Source organism: Channa argus, chromosome 12 (assembly GCF_033026475.1).
Source record: "Channa argus isolate prfri chromosome 12, Channa argus male v1.0, whole genome shotgun sequence".
NCBI classification, from domain to species: Eukaryota; Metazoa; Chordata; class Actinopteri; order Anabantiformes; family Channidae; genus Channa; species Channa argus.
Window position 1 is genome coordinate 10360773 of NC_090208.1, and position 21627 is coordinate 10382399.

At 41.4% G+C, this 21627-nt stretch overlaps 3 protein-coding genes and 1 non-coding gene across 6 annotated transcripts in view; all 4 read left to right on the top strand.

The window, feature by feature from the left end:
* Nucleotides 1-603: 603 nt before the first annotated feature.
* On the top strand, nucleotides 604-6572 carry plaa (phospholipase A2-activating protein). Of its 2 annotated transcripts, XM_067524991.1 has the most exons (14): nucleotides 605-854; nucleotides 1222-1415; nucleotides 1531-1631; nucleotides 1948-2068; nucleotides 2405-2572; nucleotides 2695-2830; nucleotides 3234-3403; nucleotides 3538-3689; nucleotides 3770-3989; nucleotides 4144-4209; nucleotides 4287-4358; nucleotides 5134-5241; nucleotides 5551-5721; nucleotides 5882-6572. In XM_067524991.1, exons 1-14 carry the CDS (start codon nucleotides 706-708, stop codon nucleotides 6448-6450), a joined length of 2397 nt encoding a protein of 798 aa, XP_067381092.1. In that variant the 5' UTR covers nucleotides 605-705; the 3' UTR covers nucleotides 6451-6572. The 2 variants fall into 2 exon arrangements, with proteins under 2 accessions (XP_067381093.1, XP_067381092.1); XM_067524992.1 differs by lacking the exon at nucleotides 4287-4358 and having other exon boundaries at nucleotides 604-854.
* A 754-nt stretch (nucleotides 6573-7326) lies between these two features.
* haus6 (HAUS augmin-like complex, subunit 6) lies at nucleotides 7327-13994 on the top strand. The gene is made up of 16 exons (XM_067525242.1): nucleotides 7327-7800; nucleotides 7955-8050; nucleotides 8132-8210; nucleotides 8621-8753; nucleotides 8910-9054; nucleotides 10017-10079; nucleotides 10153-10210; nucleotides 10376-10549; nucleotides 10750-10946; nucleotides 11228-11357; nucleotides 11546-11648; nucleotides 11761-11824; nucleotides 12266-12404; nucleotides 12520-12618; nucleotides 12732-12867; nucleotides 12998-13994. The coding sequence occupies exons 1-16, from the start codon at nucleotides 7658-7660 to the stop codon at nucleotides 13702-13704; spliced, it is 2466 nt and encodes an 821-aa protein (XP_067381343.1). The 5' UTR covers nucleotides 7327-7657; the 3' UTR covers nucleotides 13705-13994.
* On the top strand, nucleotides 11907-12037 carry LOC137138704 (small Cajal body-specific RNA 8). Its single transcript, XR_010916230.1, has one exon. It is a non-coding gene; the product is annotated as a small Cajal body-specific RNA 8 (non-coding RNA).
* An 814-nt stretch (nucleotides 13995-14808) lies between the features above and the next one.
* Nucleotides 14809-21627, top strand: part of dennd4c (DENN/MADD domain containing 4C) — a 31478-nt gene continuing 24659 nt past the window's right edge. For both annotated transcript variants that reach the window (XM_067522747.1, XM_067522748.1), the window contains exon 1: nucleotides 14809-15173. The gene's annotated coding sequence lies outside the window, so the exon portion shown is untranslated. The remainder of the gene's footprint in view (nucleotides 15174-21627) is intronic.

The window sequence follows — 21627 nt, forward strand, 5'->3', positions numbered from 1 at the left end:
TGGAAATATAGAAATATGATGCAAACAGATTGACTATACAATGTGTAACTAAAAACCTCAAGTTCTTAAATAACAGTTTGCTATATTACTGTTCAGTGTAAAGACGTTTGATAAAGGAAAAATGAGTCTGTGTGTGTCAATTATTTATTTGCTATCTAGCCCTCTAGCTTTTATTTATGTATTTATTTTGAGAAAGTCGTGGTAATGACTGATGCAGGAACCGGTACTTTTTCCAATGTCGAACGTTAATCTTTTATTTTGAGGCCAACACCCCCAGTTTCCCGTTGGATCCTTGCTGTTTAACGTGGCTTGATGAGGGTGCGCCGTGCACCACCGGTTTCAGAGAAAACTGTCTGCTACCGCACCGTGGACAAACATGACTAATGCATGTGTGCATGCCTTTTTTTGTTACCCTGTGTGATTTAAAAAAAAAAGAAGTATATATATATATATATATATATATATATATATATATATATATATATATATATATATATATATATACACACACGTGTGTGTGTGTAAATATACACACAAAGAATATGTTTCGAAGCCATCGCCACTCATGCTCCACTTAAGTAATGTTAAAGGTAATGGGAAGTGACGTAATTCGTTTTCCGCTAGCGTTAGCGGCCGGTGTTTGTTGACAGCAACGCCGCTTGGCATTACAATATAGTGGTGGTTTCGTTGTGTTTTCCGGGCGAAATGGCATCATCTAATTCCTACAGACTCAGGTGCTCCATTCCGGGCCACGAAATGGACGTTAGGGGACTCGCAACTGCACTTTTTCCACAGGGAGCTTTCGTGTCTGTTTCTAGAGACCGGACCGGAAGAGTATGGGTACCGAACTCAAGGTAGCTAGCATTAGCCCTGTTACTACGTTATTACGATGGTTGGCTACTATTAGTTTCAGTTTTCAAGTAACTTCTTAGCAAGCGAAAAGACGCAAGTCAATTGAAAACATCCTCGCATCTCAGCTGCTAATTAGAATGCCGTGCTAATGTTTATGCCTAGGTTGGCTAGTAAGCGCAATGCTAACGTGCACTCAAATTAGCTTTGTCATTCGTTCGGTAGCCACTCTCGATGTAACACAGGTGTTCAAAGTAGTGGCCAAAATTCACCAGAGTTAGAGAGGATTTGTGCACTCTGTGTGTATTAGAATATTAAATCCTAATGATTTTCCCCTAAGAGCTTTTTCCTCTCCTTTTCCTCTGTTGACAGCCCCGACAGAGGCTTCACTGAGATGCACTGTATGTCTGGCCACTCAAATTTTGTATCCTGTGTATGCATCATCGCGCCCAGTGAAACATATCCCCGCGGACTTATTGCCACAGGTGGAAATGATAATAACGTCTGTGTTTTCTCACTGGACCGACCACAGCCCCTATTCACTCTTGAGGGTCACAAAAATACAGGTGAGTTATGCTCCACCGTGCGTACGTATATAAATGCAATAAAAAGATCTCGTTTGCTTTGCTATTAGTTGTTATTACACCCAAGTATTTGCTTCCAATTTTCCAACATTCACAGTTTGCTCGCTGTCATCGGGAAAGTTTGGGACACTTCTAAGTGGCTCCTGGGACACCACGGCCAAAGTCTGGCTCAATGAGAAATGCATGATGACCTTGCAGGTATGCAGGTGCATCTGTGATGGTACACCGGAGGCAGTTTGCCTCCTCTGATACCAACTGGGGTTAATGTTTACACATAATCTTTTACAGTCTTCCTTTCTTACCATTGTGTATTTCTCGCATGAGACGCTGAAATTATTTCTGCCTCCCAAACCTGCTCACCAATGACCGTTTAGGATGATTTCGTTTCAATTAAGAGTCGATTGCATAATTAATTCTGGTTTGTTTCCATTTTTATATGCTTTAACGTGATTTTATCCATGCAGTCAATAGGCCAAAATATGATTTGGGAGTATGACAGAGTTTGTTTGTTCAGGGCCACTCTGCAGCAGTATGGGCAGTGGTAATACTACCTGAGCAAGGCCTTATGTTATCTGGATCAGCAGATAAGACCATCAAACTTTGGAAAGCTGGCCGATGTGAGAAAACATTTACAGGTGAGTGTATTCAGTTAAAGCAACTAAATCTTAAAAAGTTTTCAATTTTGGTTTGGCATAGAGCAGTGTATACACACAACATCACTGGCTCATGATAGTTGTTTGACGCGTAATTTGGTTTAATTCAATCTAATAGTAAAAATTATCAGCGGCTGGTCAAGTGGTGCAGTGAAGTTTGCTTATGTTTCTAAGGTCTTGCTGGTAACTGGAACATTTGTGGGATAAGGATTACTTTTGCTCAGCCATTATAATTGCAAACAATTATAAGATTATCCAGAGGCTGTATGTTCATTAGGTAAAAGTGTTTTTTTTTTTCTTCTTCTCCTTCCATGCTAGGTCACGAGGACTGTGTGCGGGGACTGACAGTCATTAGCAACACTGAGTTCTTCTCCTGCAGCAATGACACCAGTATCAGAAGGTGGCTGGTGACAGGCGAATGTGTACAAGTGTATTACAGCCACACCAACTACATTTACAGCTTAGCTGTCTTCCCCAATAGCCAAGGTTTGTTCATTAATAAAGAGCAATGAAATGTATTTGAGACAATTCAATGAAATATATTAGTGACACCCCTGTTGAACCTTTCCAGTTCTCTCTGACCATAGACCAATACTTTTTTCTATCAGATTTTGTTAGCACAGGAGAGGACAGGACCTTAAGGATATGGAGGAAGGGTGAATGTGCTCAGACCATCCGCCTGCCGGCCCAGTCTGTCTGGTGCTGCTGTATTCTACCTAATGGAGACATAGCTGTTGGAGCCAGGTGAATGAGCTGGATTTGGATTTGCTATGCACAATCTGCCATCATGCCACTGATGATATAATTTCTTTATTTGCCACACTATAAATGTTGTACACAATAACCATACAGATACTAAAGCCATCACAAAACTGCGTTATGAAGACAGAGATCATTCAGTGAAATGGTGTGTTTGGCTGATGTGTTTGGAAGAGTTTTTGAACAAGAGCTGAGGTATTTTGATGGTGGACAATACTATTAATTTACAAAATGACCAAAGTTATTCTTGAAATACTCATCCTCTCTACTCTTTTCCATGTCTATTTCTAACCTTGGTCTTTTTCTTTTTAGTTGCCCTCATATGAAAGTTATTCTTAGGTGAACAGAGAATGGTAATTGGCTGTTTATGTTGTTCCTCTGCCCATAGTGATGGCATCATCCGTGTGTTTACGGAAGCCGAGGACCGCATGGCCAGTGCAGAAGACCTACAGGCCTTCGAGGATGAACTCTCCAAAGCCACCATTGATCCCAAGACGGGCGATCTTGGAGACATCCAAGTGGAGGATCTTCCAGGAAGGGAACACCTTAATGAGCCTGGTAAAAACTGATCAGTGTGTATTTTATCATAAATCAAATTAAAATGTCTGGTGACCTTACAGTTCAGTTAAATAATGAAAACGTGCCAGGCTATTTCTACATTGAGAGGGTTTTTGTTTACTTGTTACCTCCAGGGAATCGTGATGGACAGACACGGCTGATCAAAGATGGAGAAAAAGTGGAGGCATATCAGTGGAATGTCAGCGATGGTCGCTGGATGAAAATTGGCGATGTGGTTGGAGGTTCAAATCAACAGACCTCCAAGAGTGTGATGTATGAAGGAAAGGTAAGAACCCCTCGTTACTAACAAGACCGAAGAAAGCATGCATGCATGAGAAAAGTCATGAACGAGCTGACCTCTTTCAGGAATACGACTACGTCTTCACCATTGATGTGAATGAAGGAGGGCCATCTATGAAGCTGCCCTACAACGTGGCAGATGACCCCTGGCTGACAGCCCACAACTTCTTGCAAAAGAATGACCTCAGCCCAATGTTCCTTGACCAGGTTGCCAATTTTATCATAGAAAACACCAAAGGTCATGTCTTGGGACAGGCCCAGCCAGCTGGTGGCGACCCATTTACTGGTGAGGCCAAAAGACACCGGAGAGCTTATTTTTCTACTTTTTTCTGAAACATTCAGTGACATGTGCTTATCTACTGTAGTTATATTTTTATTACAGTCATTTATTTAAATTGGGCACATTTTTCCTAAAGATGTTCTTTCGCTTCATCTGACAGGAGCAGCTCGGTATATCCCTGGTTCTTCTGATAATCGTCCAGGCTTTGGAGCTGACCCCTTTACAGGTGCAATCTCTTTACTGCAAGCTTTTTTCCCAAACTTAGGCTCACCAGATGTTTTCAAATTTGTATTGTTTCCACAGGCTCTGGTCGTTACATCCCAGGGTCTGCTCCAAACCTCATTGCTCCTGTAGGGGTGGTAGATCCCTTCACAGGTGAGCCACTTACTGTAAGAAGCACTGCATTTCAGACAGCTCAGTGTAGAACTAAGTCAAAGAAAAACAATTGTTCTTTGAACAATTGACATAATAAGGGTTAAAATTATTGTGCTTTGAGTCATGACTGAACTAAATTATAACTTGGGGTGTTTTCAGTTCTACCTCATCTGTCAAATTTATCTCTGGTTTTGTTTTCCACCATGGTGTAGTTCCCTTAGGCACACATGGGTGTCATTGCAGACCAAAGAGCTTCTCTGACACCTTGTAGTGTTTGAGAAACAAATTAACCGTAGAGCAGTTAGTTTGTGGTATGAGCATGATTTGATCCTAATAAGGCCCAAAACAACATGTTTTAGCTAACAAAACCTAGTTAAGTGCTTGTCTTCTCTACAAAGTGCCGAAGCGTTTTTTGTTTTTTGGTTGTTTATTGCCTAGATAATCACCACGGTTATGAACAAATGCTAATTGTACTAATTGCGTCCTGTTTTGAAGCAAATTTTCTATGGAACAAAACAGGTTCCATGTCTTGTATTTAGTTTTGTGTTCCCACCCCAGATTGATTTAACCAATGAGCAGACAAGACAATTCTCACATGTCTTAGTTGATGCATTTGCTTCATTCTTCCAGTTTACAAACTGGTCCACTGACTCGGACCAGACAAAAAAAACAAAAAGTTTGAAAACTACCTTAGTTGCATGTGTCTACATGAATGTGGGATGAAGCGGTTGTGTTTTGCTGGATCCATTGATTCTCAATCCTTCCTGCTCAACAGGAGGAGGTGCCTACTCCTCAGCAGCTCTCAGACAGAAAACAACCAACATTTACTTCCCCAAGACAGATGGTGTAACCTTTGAACAAGCAAATACTCCGCAAATCATTGGTGAGCATTACACATATGGGTTTGATAATGTGTCACTAGAAGATTCAACAAGCTATGTTCTTCATGTGCAAGATTTTATTTCAGCTATGTAATGTACAATAATATAAGCAAATGGTGATGCTCATGAAGAATTATTTGCATAATGAAACAACATAAAGCAAGATTTTCGTTTTAAATCATGGTTTATCCAAAACCAAGAGCAAAGGTAATAAACCTTGTTGTAGATATTTTACTGAAACGCCTTTTCACTTGGTTCATTAAACTTCTCCTTCTGTGTGAGGAGTCAGTGATATGATCTTTTCCTTACAGCTAAGTTAAAGGAGCTGAATGGAGGTGCTCCAGAGGAGCACAAGCTCTCTGAGGAGGTTCTAGAAGGCCTTGAGGGGCTGTTGTTGTCCCTCAGTGGGCCAAACTCCAACGAGCCCCCACCGACTCTCCAGCAGATCAACTTGCTATGGAAGGCCTCGCACTGGCCTGAAGGTACATCTGTCTAACATTCCAGATTTTTCTTTTTGTATCATCCTCTATTTTTTGGCTTTGTGTTTTCCAGTAAGCAACTCTTAGTAAGTACATGATTTTAAATGTTTATCAGTTTATTACCGATTTAATCAAATTTGTCTTTTGTCCCTCTGGATTGTAGACATTGTGTTTCCTGTCGTGGATATTATGAGGCTGGCAGTTCGCCACCCGCAGGTTAACCAGGTCCTCTGTGGAGAAGCAGAGGGCATCCAGCTGTGCAACCACCTGCTGAACCTGATGAGGCCTGAGGGGCGTCCTGCTAACCAGATGCTGGCATTGCGGACTCTGTGTAACTGCTTCAGTGGCAGGCATGGCCAAGCCCTCCTCATGTCTCAGCGTGAAATGGTGCTATCACGTGCTGCTGACCTGACCACCATCTGCAATAAGAACATCCACATTGCCCTGGCCACTCTGGTGCTTAACTACACTGTCTGCCTGCACAGCCAACCTGACCTTGAGGCCAAGGCTCAATGCCTCTCTGTGGCCAGTAGAGCTCTGGAGACCGTACAAGACAAAGAGGCTGTGTTTAGGCTGCTGGTAGCCTTGGGAACTACTGTGGCATCAGACCAGACAGCCCAGGACCTGGCTCGCTCTTTGGGGGTCAGCGCTCAGATTTCCAAGTACTCATCAGTGTCTGATCCATCTAAGGTTGGGGAGTGTTGCCAGCTGGTTTTAAAAGAACTACAATGAATGTGAATTATTAGGGAAAAAAAAAAAAAATACTTGTTTCACACTATTCCTCTGTTCTGCTTAACTGTGGTGGAAACAAATAATCGTATGTTCTGCTATTAAAAAAAAAAAATACAAACCTGTTTCTGTGTAGCCCGTGTCTGTTTTCCTTTACCCAATGCCCCAGACTTATTGCTAGGTAAATGTAGACTGGAGCCATGTATTGCTATAAAGTGAATGCGATATTAACATTACATTGTACAAAGTCAAATCTAAGTGTAGCCTTTTACATGTTAAATATCTTTAACATCTGTTATTTTGTTATGCATTATCTTGAGGAAGTAAAGGTATAATATGGTACTTGAAAGAGGAAATTACTTCTGAGATGTCATAGACCTGACCTTATGACCGGACTTTCCATAGTGTTTAGAGACTAAATCATTTGAATGCCACTATGTGTAACTCATAATAGTAGTCGCTATATAAAGTATATGCTTTTTTTAAAATCGTGTTTGTTATAACAGAGTCTCAATGCGAGACTCAGATTAGGAAACAGATTAGGTTTTTATTTTTGTAACATTGCATCGAACATTTATTTCCAATGAAATAAATAGTTCAAATGCAATATTTACAAATGTAAACGTATTACACTGATGGAAATTTCAATTCAATTCAACATGTAATGCATCAGCTATATAGAGTGCAACTTTGCCTGGCAGCCATCGTCAATGAAATGTAAACCTTTCACGAACACGTCTTCGCTTTTGACTATTTTTCTTCAGATCATGTATTGATAACTGGCCGGTTGTTGTGTCACCCAGGAGCCAATTGTCCCCTACAAGAAAATAGCACGTAACGTTGTTCACGCCCTCTTCTGCACACCGGAAGTACTTGTTAACAACATCCGGGTGGACTATTGGAAAAATTGGCGGTTCCTGGTGTTCCTTTTGGTGTTTTTCTCTTTCGTTTTAGACTCTAGAATTTGTGAAACGAGGTTTAACAAATGAGGATTCAGACGTTTCTACAACTGAAGTAGATGCCTTAACACACGTAGCTGTTTGGTATCTTGTTGATAATGTCTTGTTAGACGCGTATTAACAAACACAACTTCGGAAGCTAAAGTGGCTAACGGCTAACAGTTAAATTTGTAGCAAGCAGCTAGGCTAAAGCTAGTTGGCTAGCTGTATAATAGTGAGGAGGTTCTCACACCTTCTGGAATCTAGTCAAAATGGCGAACCCGGTATTGTTGCAGAAAGAGAATGGAAAACATCTGTGGTTTGCTCTTCTGGGGTTGGGATTTCAACCGGATATTGCCAAGACGACGATCGCGGGGAAAGCCAATATAAATGTTAAACACATCAACCTGGGACCGTGAGTTCTTTTCTTCATTGTGCTTAACGTAAACATATTAAGACAAAATCAGCTGGAGACAACCATTCAACGTTAACGTCACTTGTTGTCCAAAATATTATAGGAAGTAGTTAATGTTATACTGTCTGTATCTACTTTTTTTTTCCGTCAATAGGAATATGTTCGAAAAACCAAACAAAGATGCTTTTTACATTGTAATTCATTTCCTATTGGAGAAACTCAACCCGACACGATTTCACGAATCATACAGGTAAATGAAGACTGAGCAGCTTTTGCCATTCTTATTGAAAACGTGTATACGATTCACATGTGCGTTTGTTTTTGGCTTCAGGCATTGCTGGCCCGTTTTCAATCACAAAGCGGATGCTGAGTTCCGCAAAGTTACTTGCGCTTGGCTACGAGAAATAATGGTAAGAGTTTGACCATTATGTTCATATTCTCTGTCTGTACAGATTGACTACCTTTCACGGATTACATACTCCTGTTCTGTCACCCCAAATGGGTGGTGGGTGAATATTTTATATCCTTGCTGCTTAATTTAATTTCCTTTTACGTTCATCAGTACTTTCTTCCATCTAGTACGTTGTCCTCAATGGCTTTGTGTACAGTTTATCTACAGTACTGTAGCATGATCATTAATCTAAGCATAAAGAAAGATTCACAGGGATTGTAATGATGGACAAGCGCAAAACATGCAAATGACATAAACTCAAAGACACTGGTTTGAACTGACCCAGGGCCTTAGGTTCTATTCTCCCTCCGCAGGTTTGACTCTTTTAGCATACCACATCATTTAGTCACCTGTTTTAACTGTGCGTAGGATGAAACTGCAAATGCTGGGTCCAAAGTGGTGGCATCCTTGTTCCTTTCCCCTGGAGGCCCCAAGTTTATCAGCTTGATGCTTCATTTGGCCAGCTATGTCATGCTGCAGGAAATGAAGACATTCAACACAGGTGCTGTATGTCTAGATACAAAAATCATGCTTGTTTTGTTTTTGTTTTTTGTTTTTTTATTAGTAGTGGTCCATATTCACTGTCTGCTTGCAACCGCAAAGTGTAAAATGACACAGCTTTAGCCAGTAATCTTTGAAAAAATGTTCTCATTGTCAGATGACAGCTGGGTTCCAGAGGCGGCAGCAATGCCTGCGTCTTCCGTGGACATGGCAGTGAAGAGACTCAACCTGATTACTGCCAGGTTTTTGAAGGCTGCAGTGGATCAGGATCGCTTTCTCCATGAGTACCAGAGACGTGCCCAGTAAGTGTTTTGTAGTTTTATTAATTCATACTTGTATCAGAAAACCTTATGGGAGTCAAATCCAGTTTCCCTTGCTTTTATAATAGGTGTGTGAAAAGATACTGAGTGTTGCAACATTATGTTTTGTGATACTCTATTTATAATTGACTTTACTTGCAAAATGTAAACTCCTGACGATCTGATAGATGCTTTGAGTGTATAAGAAGGAAATTGTTTGCATATGGAGTGTGTGTTATTTATACTATAACAGCTTTTGTAAAAATGTCAATAAAAAACATGTCTTTGTTGATAGTATTGTAGTTTATTATATTATTTTCTTATTGTGTCATTCTTGGATGATTATCTTGTTTAGTGCAACGGCACTTTGACTGTGGTGCCACCTTTTTGGGTACAGCAGTTGTTCCCATTGTACAGATCACAGCTCCTGCCTATTATCAACTGATTTCTTTTTAATTAGAGGTCATCACAATTATGCAACAAGAGCCACTCTTATAGATGTTCTTCCTTTTAGATTCAAACTAAGGTTGTGTTTTTTAACTACACGGCTTCAGTCACCAGACTAGTTCACCAGTAATGCAACTGTCGAGAGAGTGATTTAAAATCGTTGGTAAAACTGTGGTTTCTGAAAAGTCAGTTATCAGTTCTCCAGTGCCCCTAGTTTTTTGGGGGTATTGCACTTTAATCCTCTGTCTAAAGACATTGTTCTTGGCACTGTTTGGGATTGGCTGTTTATTTCACTCCCACCTGCTTGTGGGTGCTAATTAGTAAACCCTTGCTTAACAAGGCCAATTGGGAGCTTCCAGAAGGTGTTTGTGATCAGTGTCATTAAATAGCATGGGCAAACATCCACATTACGTTGAATATTCTGAAGGTTTGCATCTTTAGGTGTTAACATATTTTGGCCATTTTGTAGGTTTTTCATTGTATAAACTACACTTTTTGTTGTTGTTCTCCTTGTGAAGGCTTCTGGTGAAATCCATGAGGGACATCAGAGCAGAGAGTGCCAAGTATGATGAGCTTCTCAGGTGCGTATAACTTCTCCTGAATATGTCTGACAAATCTTCTGTCCACTTTGTTTAATCTGTGCTCCTTCTTCAGGAAACACGGTGATGATTCTACACAGGAGGGAATTTCTTCAGCTGAGAAGACCAAGAAGGTAACATTGTGGTTCAGTGCTTCTTGTCTTTTTTTAAGTTGGTTCATACTATTGCCAATTTGCCACAGGGATTTTAGGAGCTCAATAAATTCTAAAATTAAAATGATTTAAACATGGGTTTTGTTTTTGTTTAATGACCTCATAAAACTATGTGTTTGTTCTAAGGTGCGATCCCTGTGGTCAGCCATTGATGAAATGCTATCAACCACAAAAGACAACCAGAATGCAGTGGAAAGTGTTTTGAAAGGGGACGTAGACCAGTATACCCTGGATGGGACAGATCGAGTACTCAAGATTCCCCGGAGTCTTCAGGAGAGGATTGAACAGCTCCCACATCAGGTGAGTGCATATTTCATTGCTTTTTCCAAGTTTTCTCAGTTGGATTCTTGAGTCTGTACTTGGTGTCACCTTTCATTTTACTAACTTTTATTAAGGGTGCAGACATGGGTTTAAATGTATTGTATTGAATTGGAGGACACTGATTCCAAAATCAACACTTCTAACACACATCACAACCAGTGTTTATGCCTGTTTTCCAGTTGAGTTCAGGGAATGTTTATGAGGACGGCCAGCTAAACCTCCTGTGTGTACTAGAGCTGATGAAACATGCACTACAGCTTCTGAAGGGTGAGCGTTGTCTGGTCTCTCACGTCCCCAAGCCCCAGCTCAGTCCTCAGCACCTGCAAGACAACAGTCGGCAGATGGCACGTGTGCTGCAGGACCTTCATCTTATCAGGTATGTCAAGTCACATGCACTTCAGGGAAATTCAAACCTGTGTTGTGATGTAACTTAATGTGACATTACTTGAAAGCTTTATTACAGATTTTCATTTTAAATTTTCTCAAATGTGCAGCTTAAATTTTAGATTGTAGAGAATATGCTACACTTGCAAAACCCCGAATTTGTGGTTTGGAATTGGTGATGGTAAATGGAACATTTTTAATTTACCGTAAGAGTATTTGTTTCCTTAACCACCAGTGTCCTAACCACTTTTTTTTTTTTTCTCCCCTCCCCAGACAGAAAGTTTCTAAGGAAGAAATTCCTGAGGTTAGGAGTACCATCAGAGAGTTGGAGGCTGAGTGGGACAGGAAGTGGATGAATACCCTTAAAGATACACCCTTAGTCTCTTTTCTAAGTGAAGATCCAGTAAGTGTTTTTGAACAACATTCAATCCCTGCGTTGTTTTTAATCACAATTAGATAAATAAAAATAAAACTGCTAAAATGTGATATTATGCAGACACGTGTTGGTAGAGAGATTGTTTAAACTGAAGCTTTTTTTTTTTTACTGTAGATTCAATGTTTGTTTTTGTTTTTCCTCCCTGTTCCCTGTAGGCTCTTAGCTTCCTTTCACCAATGGCTCCACTGTCATTTGAGCCAGCAGCTGAATCTAGTTATGAAAGTAGCGTCTTCAGCCGGTACCCAGCTAAACTTCTTGGTGAGCAGAATCAGACTATATTACTAGCTTTGTATTAGGTTGTGTAATGACATTTTTGTTTCCTTTTGTTTATTTTTTGTCTTGTTTTTTGATCCCACTTTGGATGTTTCAGATGAGAAGCTGAATGAGAGTAAATCACAGGAAGGAACCAGTGCACATTACTTTGAATTGAAAAGGTACTGTGATATTTGAACAGAAAGTTTAATGGTATTTACAATTTATAGTTTATCACTTAATAGGTGTGGTGTTTAGTTCTGTTGGGAGGCAGATACCTGGACAGTCCTAAGCAGTGCTCTGTCCGACACTAGTCCTCCCTATAGCATCCGTGCTCTCTGATGACCGCGGTGAACTGAGGGAAATCACCACGGACAGATACGGAGCAGACACTTAAAGCTATCTGACCCTGCACTCATCTGTATAACTATGGGTCTAAAAACAAGTGCAGGACAACAGGCCGACTTGGCTCAGGACTAGCACCAAATAATAAAGGTTGCAAATCTGTTAATAGCTACATTACAGTAATGTGCTCAGTGTTGCACTGTTCCTGTGCTGTACTACATATGCAACTGTGCAAAATACTGTATTTGAACAACAAAACGCTTGTCTCTTTAAAACAGCTCTTGCCCTGCAGCAGCTGAGAGAACTGAAAATCCTGCGCTTACCTCTCACTCATCACAAGCAAACACCTCTCTCGACTGGCTTTTTGATACACCTCCATCCCCTTCCCTGAGGACCCCACCTGTCCTGCCACCTCAGGTTAGTGTTGTATTTTAGCTGATGTCTGTATATATGAAATATACTCCACCTTGAGTTTGTGTTTACCAGTTCCGTGATTCCACCAAATTTATAAATGAATCTATTTTGTTTTTAGTCTATTGTGAGGAAGACTGCCCGTGTTCACCCCAAGGTAGCTCCCATGAGGTCCAAGATGCAGATATTGGACATGGAGTGTGACAACCTTGCTGACCAGGTAAAAGGTCAAGGGGTTAAAGTACTGAAGCTTAAGAATGTGGGTGGAAAACGACTACATGTAACAAAACTAGGGAAGCTTTTCAATCCCAATTTAAGGTGTGTGTGTGTTAGTTTGCAGATGCTGTAACTACGGCCAGTCCCACTGAAGGCAGGGTAAAAAATATGGACTTAGAGGGTCTCCTCAGCACTCTTCATGCAGATCCCTTCTCTGCTAGGAAGCAACTGCCACGTACACCTGAGAGCTTGAGTAAGCCATGTGCAAGTATACTATGTCCGCAGATGTTAACTTTTGATGTGCTTCTGAAGAATTTCATAAAAGACATTTGTAGAAAAACTGATGTGTTGAAATCTTGATTTGATCCCTTGTTTTCTCCAAGTCATGGATGTGAAAAGCTCCTGGCGGAAGGCAATTGAGGAAGACAAGGCAGAAAAAATTCGACAGTCAGCCAAGTTAAATGACAGCATAAAAGGGAGGCGCACACCCCTCGAGGAACCTCGAGTGCCGTGTCCTGATGCTCCCTCCCAGAGCATCTCTTGCAGTCCTCCAAGCCAAAGAAGCCCTCCTGTCTGCCACCAGGGGGTCTTACTCAAATCCATGCTTTTATGGGACACCTTTAACGAGGCCCCTGACAGCCCCAGTGGCACAGGAAGCAGTGCGGTCCAGTTCAGCCTTGAGCATGAAACTCTTCCTGAATTGTCAAGCTGCGACAGTCTGCTGAGCCTCGACGATGCAGTGGATATGAGGATGGAAGAAGATGAGGAGTTCCTCATGCCCTTCCTTAAGACTGAGGCGAAACAGTCTCCATTAGCCATAAGTCATTGTGTCAGTCCGAAGGAGCAAGCGTGTGATAAAGGCTCATTTATGGAAAACGAGAGGGGAATGCCAGTGTGCCTTTTGTCAGGGAACACAGTGTCTGGTCTGGACAAAGACTGGCTAATAGAGACTGCAACGCCAACAGAATCCTCAGACAAGGTCTTCTCATTAGACCTAGATACACTGAGGACACCATCACCCTCAAAGAAGCAGGAGTACAGTCTTCCAAAACTGATCACATTCTCCCCTATTGATGACATGAAATGTTAACCACATTTGTATAGAAACCACTTTTCAGTCTCTGTCTGACTTACTTTCATTCATAGACCTGACACAAATATTTGTACATAGCTGTGAAATAACCTGTCTCCTACTAAATGGATTTTAATTTAAAATGTTGAAATTAACTCGTAAATAAAATTGTAAAATAAGGCTTTTCTAATTTGAATGTAATGTTTGCTAACTTTATAGTGTGGGACATGAAACTCCTGACCCTACTTTCAAACAAATGGTTTGAGTCATTTGCAAGATCTGCCTGTCAAATAAAATGTTGGATAGCAGCTGTGTCCGACTTGACTCTATTTAAATGAACGTGGAAGTTTGCGCAACAGTACAACTAGCTTCTCATATTTGAAAACAACTTAGTGTTTTTATGAGGAAGTGCCAAATAAACTTCACAAAACTCCTATGTATTTAATATAAGGCAGCAATAAAAACACACGAACATTTTCACCTTCACAAAATGCAAAATTTGACTTGTGCAAGAGAAAATTTGACATTGGTTAAAATAAAATGGTAGTACCAGGAAGAGGATTTATGGAAAACAGCTGAAGCTTTTTCTTTTTTTTCTGTTGTCCATCCAGTATATCTTGATATACTAAAATTAAAAGGGACAATTTATTACATTTTTAACAAACTACATTGAAACAAATTCATGTAAGTTGAAGGAAAAAGTGCCCCTAAACGGCCCCGTTTCCTTTGTCTCTTTATAGTTATTCTTTGACATTTTATACCACCGTGCTGGTTTTGATTGGTTTGCACACAGTAATCCATCCATAGAGACATGGATTTAAAGAATTCCTTTGAAAAAATATTAGAAATACAAGTAGAATTCTTGCGTTCAAAATTGTAATTGAGTTTAAAATTTTACCAACTTCTCACCACTAAATCTAAATAATTCAAGTATTTATGTGATGTATGACATTTTAGTTGTTGAAGTATATCACTATTATCACACACTGTGACGTAAACACTACATCCATAGCTTTATTGTGAAAAGCAGCGCGCATTAGCCATAAGGAGCTTTTAATTTGAAGACACACCGGATGGTGCTAGTTTTACGTGCGCCACCTTGGTTCCTGGAGGCCAGCCTGTGTCGGTTTCAGCGCGGACTGTAGCGTCTCCTCCTCCTCCTCCTCCTCTTCTTCTCTGGGCGGTTCCAGTACGAAAGAGACGTTTAGGAAGAAAGCTCACCGACAGAACTATCAGCGCAGACACAAACATGGCGCCCGCCTCCGCCGACAACTTCAGATGAAAGTGTGACGAAGAAGTTTCCAAGGCCTATTTCTGAGTGGCTTTTTTGGGGGAGGGTGGGGGGGTTTGTTTTCGATTGCGCGCCATCCTGGTTTAACCCTGTATCGGTTTGCACAAAATAAAAATAACAAGGACTATATCAAGCGGGTTCAAACAGCAAGTTGCCTACATGTCAACATTGTCTCCCGCCGCAGTGTAAACAGCTGGTAAGTGCATGTTTTTACGCGTGTGGAAACATTTGTGATTAAGCCGAGTTGGGTGTAAGAATCAGTAATGGTAGTTTGTCTGGTTTAATGTTACTTTAGCTCCGTGTGTGTGTGTGTGTGTTTAAGGTCGCGCTTTTTCCTTTTCTTGGCTGCTTCTACACTTTTTGTGGAGTGTTACCCTCCCGCGTTACAAGCCACGTTTAATTGCACTGGCTGATCACAGGAGGCACTTTCTTTTGTTATACCCGCGGTAACGTGTATTTCCTGCATGACCTACTTATGGGTCAGATGCAACAGTTGGGAATGGAACACCGCTCCTCTCCTCCTCCTCCTCCATGGGCCCTTCCTCTGACGCCAGATAATCACACTGTGCTCTCCTGGAGCATGCGTCGAGCCTTGCAGGTGTCTGCTCTAAGCCACACTTCCTGCTTGAAATCAAAGAGATTTCTTGGCTCAAGCAGATCGCAGCAGGGGAGTTTCGCAGTTAAACACAGTCCGTGTGATAAGGAACTGTTAACCCGTCTTCCTCTTGGGCATGTGGCTCGCTTTTATGCAGAGGGCTTCTCTTTGAATGTGCCATGTGTGTCTCTGTTTGCCTAAAGCTGGTTTAGTGGCTCAGTGAGCAAAAATGCCATTCAATGCATTGCCAAGGTGCTCACATATCTATTGCTCAGCACTTTACTATTAGCCAGCCAGCAGGAGTGTTTTATCCCTAAGGGCACCAGTGTACTACCTGCTCCAACTTCCCATGGTGATTCATGGCATCCATGTGATGTTCCTGTTATGACAACAGTGGCTCAAGTCCCAGCAGAGCCGAGGATGGCACTTCCTCTTGGCATTTGTATTTTCACTTTGGGCGTTTTACCAGCTGACATGGCAGCAGGAATGTCACGGCGTAACGCAATAATTAAGGCTTGAGGAAGGATAAAATAGTGGAAATTGCTTTTGCAGAGCTGAGCAGCTGACACGTGGAAACAGAGCAGAAAAATCTGTCTCCTGACCTTGGCTTAGCCTGACAGCCACTGGAAAAAGGGGAGTGGACTGAATGTTGCCTCCTACTAACCGGCGGCTGCAGGTATAAAGTGGTTCATTGCTGCACCGTTGCTGTGCACATTGAACTTGCACTTTGTCACCGCCGCTGGTCATCCAAAGGCACTTGTCAGGTGTCCAAGGAAAGGAAGTAGATTGGTCAAGAGAGCTGCAACGGGCTGTAAAAGGATTTGGTGGTTATATTGCCAAAAGTCAAAAAGGATTTCTTCTTGCGAGCAAAGCAAGTAATTGAATCTGTGGCACAGTGAGAGGAGGATTCCTCAAAGAGCAGCAGATGTGACTGAAATGTGTGCTGTGATTGGTGCAGATCTACTCATGTTAAATGCAGTCAATTACCAGTTCAGCTGCTTCTGCTTACGTCTGCTGCCGTCATTTGTCACCTTTGACTATAACTGACTGTTCCCAGTCAATGTATCACCTAACACTTCAACTTTTAACTCTTTTCAGCACTTTAACGTCTCTTGAAATTTCCATTTCAGCTGACCCTTCAACCACGATTGCTTCTCCATTTTAGCCCTTTACAATTTTAACCGTGAATATTCACATATGTCCATTTCCTTTGATTGAAGATGAAGATTTACCTGTTGTAGTTAGTAGTTGTAACTGTGTATTTTTGTTGCTTCTGTGAAGGAAGTCTTCTTTTACAGGGAGGTCTGAGGTCATTGTCAGCAACACAAAAGCACCCCCAGAGCTCGTAGGCAGCCATTGTCCGGCCCAAGGACACTTCAGCCACCTTGATCTTCCTTTGCACCATTGCTGTCACTGCTGCATGTTTTGACTTGGTGTGTGGAATTGACTAATTTTACAGCATCCTGAAGTTCTAGTTTCGAAGAGTGCATATATATCTGTAGATATAAATATCTTTACTGTGTCAGAATATCCCTCTGTCTCAGTGAAAAAACTCCTCCGGGTGACATCATCTGCAGTTGACATCATCCAGAGGACTTTTATTTTAGCAAGAACTGGATATTTTAACACATGAATTGCAGAGGGAAGTTTAACACCACTTAATTACAGAAAAACCTCAAACTAGAGCAATGGGAAGCAAGTTGAAATTTGGTGAAGTTGCTCTTTAATTAACCAGGAGTAACTACAGATTGATACCTAAAACACCTCAGTCAATTTTGCTTAGCTGTCTGTTTTCATGTCTTAAGACACATTAACTTCCGAAAGTCATTTCTAGTCAAAGCAGTAAGAAGAACACTCTTTTAATCCAGCCAAAAACCTCCTTTAACATAACCCATTTCCTTTCTCCGACCCTTGTACTTTGCTGGGACGTGCCAGTTGTGTTTTAGTCGTCGTCTTTCAGCAGGCCTGGATGTGAGCTGGTGTAGGCCCAGCTAGTTAGGAAGGGCAACGAGTCTGCCCTCTCTCCGCTCTCCTCCGAGTGGAAAGAATGCTTTCTGTCCGCCGGCTGTCACGCTCCAGGAAGGAGGCAGTCTTGTGACGTTTCTGCTAAGCTGAACTTCACTGCTGTGAGCTGCCTCCTGGGTTTATTGGTACAAACTCATACAAACTTTGAATTTCCCTAGATGTCCTTTTCTTGTTGTCATGATTTTGGAACATGACCCTGCTCCTGCTATTATCAGCTGTTGAAAGGTCTGTGTAGAAACATTTTCGGCTTCATTGGTCTGGATTCATGCCACCTCTCCCTTGATTGCTCATAGACACTGGTCACTACCAGCCGCTTTGATGTTATCGCCACAAAATATTAAACTAAAGATCCAGTGCATTTAGATTGGTGTTAGAAACACAAAAGGGGAAGAGGCAGTGTGGGTGTTTGTTACAGTGGTTAGTCAGTTAGAAAATGAGAATTATTAATAGAGTAAAATGGCACACATTTGCAGGTTACACCTTCTAAATGGAAAAAAATGACATAGTTTTATGTTTCAGCTTTTCTGTTTTGACTGGCTTAATTGTTTTTTACCTAAGTAAATATGAATATCTCCTTACTTTCAGTCTAATTATAGAATTAATAATGCATCTGTTAAAACTGTAAATATTCATAATGTTTTAATTCCCATTGCATGCAAAGATGTTCCGTTTTGCACCTTGCGCAGCAGTGTTTCAGTACAATTTTAAACAGACCAGCTCCGCTTCAACAAAATGACAACAAACATCATCTGTTCGGAATATTATCTGTGAGATTTGGCAGACTGATGTCTATTCTAAGAGGCCTGATCGTGGCTGTCTTCACTGAAATTGTATTTTGCGTATGGCCTTTGTGTAAAAGAAATGAATGTGGCCGGATTAAATAAACAGAACCGAGGAGCAGAGTTCAGTGCTGGGCTTTTGCTTTGTTGAGGCCGTGCAGAGCGAGGGAGGCGTTGTTGGCATATAGATATGATAATGAAAGGCTATCACACTGGCTTATCTCTCTAGCCAAAAAGCAGATAGACTGTGAATGCTCCACCCTCACATGCTCTGAACAGTAAATATTGAACACTTAAATATATTTCCTGCTTTTTTTTTTTCTAATCGACTGCATTTGGCGATGATTTTGTCAGGGCAAACGTGAAAGAACTGAAGGGTTGTATGGCTCCTTCCACCAAGTAAGACTGTTTGTCTCGTCACAACGCACAGATTTGAGACTAGTTAGCAGGGCGAGGGATTTACAGACCACTGCTGCACTTATAAAGCCTGCACCATATGATTTCAATCATAGTCAGCTGGCTTTTTCATTTATTTATCTTCCCTGAAACCCTGCTCCACCTCAGAGAGTTCCAGCGTTGGTTTTTCTGTGGCCGCAGCCTTGTAAAATGGCGGTTTCATCACCTCATTGGCACCTTCTCCGTAGCCTGGCCCCCACCACTGGTGGCACACTGTGATGACAGGTGGCAGAGAGGACCACTTTGCTTTTAAGACCCTTCAAAGCCCAGAGTTACAGAGTAGCACTTGAGGCAGACGCTGACACAGCATGCACTGAAGCTAAAAGGGTGACGGAGGCTGTTACAGCTGAAGTGGCATTCTCCGTTGCAGTTTTTTGCTTTAATTACTTTTTTGTGTCAGTAGGCAAAGCTGACCTTTCAGTAATGATCTTAAGTGCTCTTCAGCAGCCCCATTGCATGATGGTGACTGCGTAGCATTCACACAGAAGCCCACATACATGTGTATTTGGCACAGTGACGATCAACCTGAGCTGCTATTTACATTCCACTCCTTTGTATACATTTTGCATCTGTACAACGTTGCTTTGTGTTCCCATTAGCAGTGGATGACAGTTTTGTGTCATGCTCAGCTGTTGTTTCAGTCCAGCTGCGAGTGCATCTTCATGGTTTAGCTCCTGCTGAAATAACTGAGACAGACACAGCACAGTTTGTTGCCCAGTATCTCTGTCTCTGTCTCTCTCTCTCTCTTAGATAGATGCATGCAGGCTCTTTCACCCCATGAGGAACCAGCCTCCAGGCTCTTTTGTGTAAAGGGGTGAGCTCATTGTGGGGCAGACCGCGGGGGGAGGGGGGGGGCTATGGAGTTGGAGTAGGGGTCTCGCTCTCTTAAATGGAGAATTCTCTGTTATATTCGAAGTTTGTCTCTTTCTCTCTGTCCATCTTTGCTTTGCTTAAATTGACTTTGCCACACTGGAAATCGGGGGCCTGGCAGGCGAATGCTGTAAAACTACACAGGTGCTAAAAGTGAACAAATATGGAGTTTTACAACACAGGCATGTGTGTTGGATTGGACCCCACCAGTTGTATTTAGGGCAGAAGACGAGTTTCCCTCTGGCCACGGGGCTTGCTGGGCTGCACAGCAAACCTCTGGAACATTTGCAAGCAAGTTAAGACCTGTGCCACCCAAGAAGACAAGACCTTCCAGAGCTGAAGGCATTCCAGATGGTCCACTTAGGATATTCGTTTTTAGAATTGTCAGATTTAATTCCCAACATTTAGAATGGCTCACACATAAAGGCCCTTTAAAACTGATATGTCACAAAAGTGCACCGTTCACAGTTGGAATCACTCTGAATTGCTAATAAATTCGTCTGTAGTGCTTGTTGCTGATTTGAAAAAGAATAAGCTATTGTGCTGGAGGCACTGATTCATTACATTGTGTTGTATTCCATTACACCTCCCAAAGCACGTCTTATCTTTAAAAGAAATCTGGCCACCTTTCCCTTCCCTGCATTCCCATGCCTAAATTACAACAGGACAGTTTCAACGCCCAGAAAATATTACAGGCTCTTTTTTTCCACATCTGCTTGATTTAAACTGCTTTTATAAGAGCCAATATGACATTTGGCTTTCAAATGTCTGTCTTTGTTTCTTTTGAATAATTCAAATGCGTAGGGAAGCACGAATTAAATGGTGTTTTATTTATTTTAATAAACTGATTAATTTGATTGCAAAAAAATCAAGTAATTTGAAATGACGTAGAATCTAAGTGGGAAGTCACGTAAGGCAGCTCACTGCAACTTATTTTGCGTTAACCAGTTCATGTTAAGGTGTTATATGGTTTCTTATAATAGAAACTATATCACAAGTCATGTCAAAGTTACCTTAAATGCTCTTGAACATGGATTGTTCCAGTTATTTAAAGGACATTAAGCTATGATGCCTGCATCAGCTAAACTTATCTCAATGGAAAAAGAAGTCATACCAATAACTAATGTGTGTATTATAATGATCTGTGTGTGTTTCACTTGGCTGGAGATATGGCTATATGAAGAGCATGATGTGCTTTAAAAGAAATAACATGTAATGGCTTAGTCTGTTCTCACTGTTCTTGTGTAAGTTTCCTGCACGGTTTCTTCTCACAGTCCAAAGATGTGTAGTTAGGTTAATCTGTGACTCTGAATTGCGCGTGTGTGTGGTTTTTCTGTGACTGTGTGGCCTCGTGATACACAGGTTAATGGTGTTAAGGGCTTTTTGCTCAATGAAGGTTGGGATTAAATCCAGTACCCCGATGACCCTGAGCTGCATAACCGGTTAAGGTAATGAATGACTGCATACGTTTAAGTGGTTGAGGCGAAAGTTGGAGGGATTAAAATCACTCCAACTTCATCAATATAATAAAAAATAGACAATTGAGTCCAACAAATGAAATACATTATAGAGTAAAGCATTGAAATATCCTGCACATTATTAGCAAAGTTGGCCAAAATGCCCTAACATAACCAGATAACGAGCTGTAACTAACATCACTGTAAGCACCATACCTTCTGTCACGCCACTTCTCTGATCTTCTCTGCTTGGCATCGTGCCGGCTCCGGTGGGTGTTTCTAATGTTTATTCAGTTTAACAGAAGCACACAACTAAAACGTAAACTCGGACACGGACATGAGTAGGATTAAAGCACGTTAAACTTATTTGTCAGTCTCTCCAACAGTCCATGACGTGAGAAAATATTGAGTGAGCTCTAATGTGAGAGCCTTGGATCATCAATTTTTTAAAAATATTTTTGCTAGAAA